This window comes from Centropristis striata, chromosome 22, assembly GCF_030273125.1.
Source record: "Centropristis striata isolate RG_2023a ecotype Rhode Island chromosome 22, C.striata_1.0, whole genome shotgun sequence".
Taxonomy (NCBI): domain Eukaryota; kingdom Metazoa; phylum Chordata; class Actinopteri; order Perciformes; family Serranidae; genus Centropristis; species Centropristis striata.
The window spans coordinates 9,152-15,242 of record NC_081538.1 but is presented as its reverse complement, the minus strand read 5'-3'; the positions used below and the strand labels follow the sequence as shown (position 1 = coordinate 15,242).

The 6,091-nt window shown below is 38.5% G+C and overlaps 1 protein-coding gene across 1 annotated transcript; it reads left to right on the top strand.

The window, feature by feature from the left end:
• Positions 1 to 1,137: 1,137 nt before the first annotated feature.
• LOC131960824 (uncharacterized) lies at positions 1,138 to 5,891 on the top strand. Its single transcript, XM_059326088.1, has 4 exons — positions 1,138 to 1,266; positions 2,282 to 2,620; positions 2,731 to 3,453; positions 3,777 to 5,891. The coding sequence occupies exons 1-3, from the start codon at positions 1,224 to 1,226 to the stop codon at positions 3,078 to 3,080; spliced, it is 732 nt and encodes a 243-aa protein (XP_059182071.1). The 5' UTR covers positions 1,138 to 1,223; the 3' UTR covers positions 3,081 to 3,453; positions 3,777 to 5,891.
• Positions 5,892 to 6,091: the final 200 nt, after the last annotated feature.

Below are 6,091 nucleotides of genomic sequence, written 5' to 3'. Positions count from 1 at the left end.
AGCTGTTGCATGTGGCTTTCCTTGTTCTCACAGCAAACAGACAGAAGATATTTACAGAGTCCTTTGAGATCTGAGGGGTTCATCCATTTGAGTAGTCATCCTCTGACAATTTTTTTAAGCAGATTTTTTTTTCCAATCACAATTGCGTCCACAACATAAAACTCTCTGCATGTATTTTTGTAAGCTGCTTTGTTGTAGAGTTGAGGTGGACAGAAAACCACTGACTGTGTGTCTGTCTTACCATGCAAAATGCAAAATGTGGAGTGAAACTAAAGGTGATGAAACCCTTGTGGATAAAAAGAGATGGAACTATCAATTGCTGGAACAGGCCTGTCCTTTTGTTTTGGTTTAACAAGCAAACAAATGAAATCACTAAAGAGTGCTTGTCGGACAAAATATGTAAGATGGATGGACAGAAACATGCTCATGAATTAAACACATTACGGAGATTCATTTTTTAAAAAGTCTATGAGGCTTATTGTTTCTCTGCAAATGCAGTGGTAGGGTACTTGCTTTCGTCTCTGTGTAAAAAATAAATGAAAATCACCTTTACTAGTCTCCTTAATGTTGTTATGAGTTGGTAAAAGGAAAATGCTCCATCTCAACCACAATTTGTACATTCACAAGAGCTGTCTTTTCTCACATATGTTTACTGGTGAGTTCTTCACATCTCTTTTCTGTGTGGTTGTAGCCACATTTCCTTCCATCTTTTGAAAATACAGTTTTCTACAACTCCAATCTCATTTACATGCGTTATCTTTGTGACAGCCAACAATAGTTTACCAGTAGAAACCAGCAGAAGATGTGAACCGTGTCACCTATCTTTAGGCTTGTGTTGATAGAACTTGATATAAAGTATTCCCGAAAATATTGCTGACTGCATCTTGTAGATACCCACATATAGTCTGTCAATAAGACAGAGTTTGCTGCTGTCAAAAGACCCCCAAGACTCGTTCTTAAGTAAACACAAAAATGGTCATCACAGAAATGAGAAATTCCGTAACACAATCTGAATGAAAACACTGCAACAACTTGTAACATGTACATCTCTTTTCAAATGAAAATGGATCACAGGTTTGCTAAAAGTAGGGCGGGTGCGGTCATTTTCTACATTGCAGCTAATCACTACGATTTCCACTTTATCAACCTTGATCACATCGTGACTACATTTTCCATTCGGGTGGAAGACTTCAGTAGTGGAAGACGAAAGGTGCTGCACCACAATGATCACTGGACTGGCTGCTTTGGTTCTACTTCGTACAGTGTGTAAGTACAATTCTTACTGGGGATTTCCACCTGGCGCGTTACAGCAGCAGCACGTCTCCACAGCGTTTTTGCTGCGTCTGTCAAGTCACACCGGGCGCGTTACAGCAGCAGCACGTCTCCACAGCGTTTTTGCTGCGTCTGTCAATTCACACCGGGCGCGTTACAGCAGCAGCACGTCTCCACAGCGTTTTTGCTGCGTCTGTTAATTCACACCGGGCGCGTTACAGCAGCAGCACGTCTCCACAGCGTTTTTGCTGCGTCTGTCAATTCACACCGGGCGCGTTACGATAATCCTGACCATACGGGAGACCGCAAGATCCCGTGATAAACTTTAAACTCTATTTATACAGTCTATGGATAAACTGTGTGTATAAAGTAAACAACAACAACAAAAACCAACTTACTTTGCTTCTCTGAGGTGAAAGATATGTTGATCTGACCATCTATCCTTATAAAAACAATATGTTATGTCATAAATGATTGTATGATGTTCCACTTCAACAATCAGTCTCTTGTAGTCCGTGTCGCCGATCCTCTGAGACCCTTTGATTGATTGATTGCCGATCTGGTGCCCCGGTCATAACATAATGTTGATGTGAAGTAGTTTTAGGCTGCATGAACTGCGTATTGTGTTTTATTTTGAAAGGGGCGGAAGTGTTTTACGCTGATTCTGAGTCGGACTTCCTGTCTGGTGCGATCTGCTCTGTTGAGATTCACGCGATTTGGCAGCGTCTCGCGGAGAAATAGAAGTGCTACCTAATGCTCGCGTAGAGACGCTGACGTGACGCTGCAGTAACGTTACGCTACGCGCCTGGTGGAAACGCTCTCATTGATTAGAGTGTTACCTATTTGCAACGTCATACGCGACGCTGACGTGATGCTGCAGTAACGCGCCCGGTGGAAATCAGGCTTTAACTACAGTGAGAAAAAGAAAACTATGTAACAATCTTTGCAAGGACAATTTGTTTCGTCCTCTTGCCTTGTAACTCTGTGACTGTTTGTCTCTTTTCTTCAGACCTGATTCAGACTACAGAGGTCTCTCACCAGATGTCTTTGACTGAGGTTGAAGTTGGTGGAAATGTTACTCTTCAATGTCCAGTTTCTGCGACGGATGGCAATTTTTTTTACTGGTACAAGCAGTCTCCTGGACATACAGTTCAAACAGTTGCTTCTGTAATTGTTGGCAAATTAACAGTTGGTGAACAAGTTTCACGGTTCACATTAACACAAGAGGATGCTCAGTATTTTCTTACCATCAGAAATGTCAACAAAATGGACGAAGCAGCATACTTCTGTCAGATTGGCACAGCGTATTTACAGAGTTTGGTCAGTGTCACCTTCTTGGCTGTGAACGGTAAAATATCTTTTACTCTCAGTAATTGTGCCAAGTTTTTTTTTATATTTTTCAGATAAGAATCTCTTTTGATGATTATGTTTCGTTTTGTTTTTTACTGAATCATGCAGATGGTAATCAGCTGAAATCTTTCTACGTGAAACAAAGCCCGGAGACTGAGTGGGTCCAGCAGGGCGACCCAGTGACTCTCCAGTGTTCTCTTCTCTCCAAGAACAAAGAAAACACAGACCAGTGTCCAGCTGAACACAATGTTTACTGGTTCAGATCTGGATCAGGAGGATCTCATTCAGATGTTCTTTACACTCACAGTGATGAACAAGAGGAAATAAGTTGTGTCCACAGTCTGTCCAAAACTATACAGAACTCCTCTGATACTGGGACTTACTACTGCGCTGTGGTCACATGTGGACAGATCCTGTTTGGTGAAGGAACTAGAGTGGACACGTTTATACAATTATAGTTATAGTACAATTATATTGGAATCATTTAGCCTAGTTATAATACTTTAATATATATAAGGAGTATTATTCTGTTAGCTATCTGTTCTTTCAATTGCATTTATAAATTGACATTTTTTACTAAATTATATTAAACATTAACTTACTGTTAAAATTAATTTCTAAATGCCAATGTGGGCCTCAAAATGATTACTCCAAAGAGACCATGATTATAATGAAACTATGCTTAATGTATCTTAGGATGCATTTGCGATTCGGGATCTGAACTGGAGTCAGTTGTCCTGGTTCTTGGAGTCCTGTTGGCCTGCTGTCTGACTGTGATTGTCATCCTGATTTTCTACAGAAATCAAAGGAAAATATGTGAACATTGCAAAGGTAGGTTCTCCACATTTTATACAAGTTAAGCTTTTTGAGACACCATTAGCCAATGAAATACAACATGAACTATGTCCAAGTCACTAGAATAAATGTTTCCATTGTACGTTTCTGCAAACCATGGACACGTAGAATTGTCATTAAAAACTATCATCCAGTCACACTTGAGAAAAGCACTTCAGTCCCGACTCCTCAAAGCTCGAGTGAAGTTATTCAGTGTCATTATACCACTGAAGGTCTAAAGAGACCATTACAGGAGGGAATATGTTAACTGTAAAACCAAAAACTCGAAGTGTGAATAACGTCTGGTGTTTATTCATCAGTACCGTCTAATGTGAGGATGACAACAGGAGAACCGAGGGCTTGTCATCATCTTGGACATGACAGGTCATCTGTGGATCAATCAAATAATCTGGTAATTACTCATCGATGTGTTGTCCTATGTGGCTGTGTGATAAATATTCTGTCTACTCTTAGTAAAAATACACACATATTATTAATAGGGCCGGGACTCGATAAAAAAAAAAATCTAATTAATTAGAGGCTTTGTAAGCAATTAATCGAAAGGAATCGCATGTTAATCGCATATAAATATTTGACCTGAGAACAGTAAGTAATTTTTTTCACATGGATTTTTAGTATACCATTGAATAATGACTGAATACATAAGCTTAAGCAACAAAAATATTGTTTTTTTTTTCAAGTCCAACAGACCACTGCGATTTTTGCCATTAAGTGTAGCAATAGCATATTTATAAATATAGTACATTTCATAAATCCAGGTAGCCTATAGGTAGGTAGACCTTCTGTCAACTAGAATACTTTGGTTTTTGAAGTAAAACACAATCCACGCTAGCTAGCACGCTAGCCGCTAGCTGCTATATGTTTAGCATTGAGGTGATACTTGAGGCTGGATGTGCTGCTATGGTGATATGTGAATTCCTTGTTGCATAGCAACACAACCATGCTCTTATGGACGCTTCCATCCGTTGGTTTTTAGTAACTAAATGTCCCATCATCCACGGGGCCAACCAAAGGTCTCATCAGCTTCTTCCTTCATGTTCACTGTGGTTTGTTGTTGTCTCAACTCATCAACGCTAGTTGGTGCTTCACACAGCGCTTCTCATCAGTGAAAGCTGAGGTTCACCTGAGAGAAATTATTCAATTTAGGAGACATTTTCAGTAAAAAAAAAAAAAAAAGAAAAAAAATGTAAATGTATAAAATGTGCTTGACAGATTTTGACAACTAGTTCAACATTTTTGTATGTAATGACTGAAGCAATGAAATGAGGAATATTAGTTTTATATGGAATGACTATCCAGCATTCACTAGTTAATTTTGACTGACATGACATAAACAATTATCATATTATAAAACAGTAGAGTTGTATGAAAGCATTGATGAAATAAAAGTATTTGTATTTGTAATTTGTTGTAAGAAATGAGAAACTGCTACTATGATGAGCACAAATGACTGAATGTTGTGGAGGTTGAACTAACTGTTGTGTTAATGTTAACAGTGATGTGAGAAATGCACCAAAGCCACTGAGAAAAACTGTATTTAGCTGATGTTTATTGTTATAAACTGGGTGGACAAAAATCTCCGACATCTGATCACACCAAAGTCGGGGATCAAATCTGTTGATTTGAAGATTCATTCATAACATGATTATCTTGACTCTGACATTAAGAAACTTGTTGATTGTGACTTGGAGTTGCTGTGTTACTGTGTCTGAGGTGTCGGAGGGTTATGTGGATGACTGCAGGAACACAGATAATGCCTGGGTGGAAACCACCGTCCTTAACATTCACCTGGACAGAACGAGCCAGTCCATGGTGGACATCGACAGGATGGTGAGAACATTATTAATATCTTATTAAATAGAATATATTAAATAAAATAGAATAGCATGTAATAGAATAGAATAGCATATAATAGAATAGAACACAACAGATCAGAATAGAACACAACTGAAGGGAAGGAACTATAATATAACATAATATCTTTCTTGTCATTGTACATTGTCATTATACAATAAATATAAAAGAGCTTTCTAAAATATCGTAAATACCAGAAGACATTACACCACACTTACCGGACATCTACAATCACATTCTAACCCTAACCCTGGCATAAAAATCTTTAATGTGTAGGGACCCTTTAATGTCCTTGCAACTGTTCTCACTCGCTGTGTTAGTCAAATATTTTGACCTGAGCAGGTTAAGAGCACTGAGGTTACAACTCTGCTCAGCTCATGTCTGAGGTTGTTAAAGCTCTCTGAGATGTTTCTTAAGTTCTTCTATGTTTCTGATCTGGATTTAGTCTGGAAGAAATCCTTTCACTGCACTTAAATCCTGATTACTGAGTTTACAGGACGAGGTTTCCAGCTTTAAGTTACTGTCTGTTCTTTCCATATATATTTGTTTCTTCATTTCACTGCAGCCATTTATAAACAGGAATACACTATATAGCATGAGAAGATCAGGATGTTTTGTTTGCATGCTACACTGCAAAACTGTTCAACTTGATTTTTACTGCGTGTTTGAAGTGGGTCTTTAGTTTCTGGCGGTTGAGAGCAGATAAAGTGTTTGTTTCTGCATGTTAGCTGATGTTTTAATTGTTTAAAGGACTTTTATT

Bases quoted from the DNA above. Each gene is read 5' to 3' on its own strand.
- LOC131960824 (XM_059326088.1), top strand. From the start codon at position 1,224: ATGATCACTGGACTGGCTGCTTTGGTTCTACTTCGTACAGTGT. The intron at 1,267-2,281 runs GTAAGTACAATT...TCTTTTCTTCAG, and splicing joins GGTTCTACTTCGTACAGTGT to ACCTGATTCAGACTACAGAG. The intron at 2,621-2,730 runs GTAAAATATCTT...TGAATCATGCAG, and splicing joins CACCTTCTTGGCTGTGAACG to ATGGTAATCAGCTGAAATCT.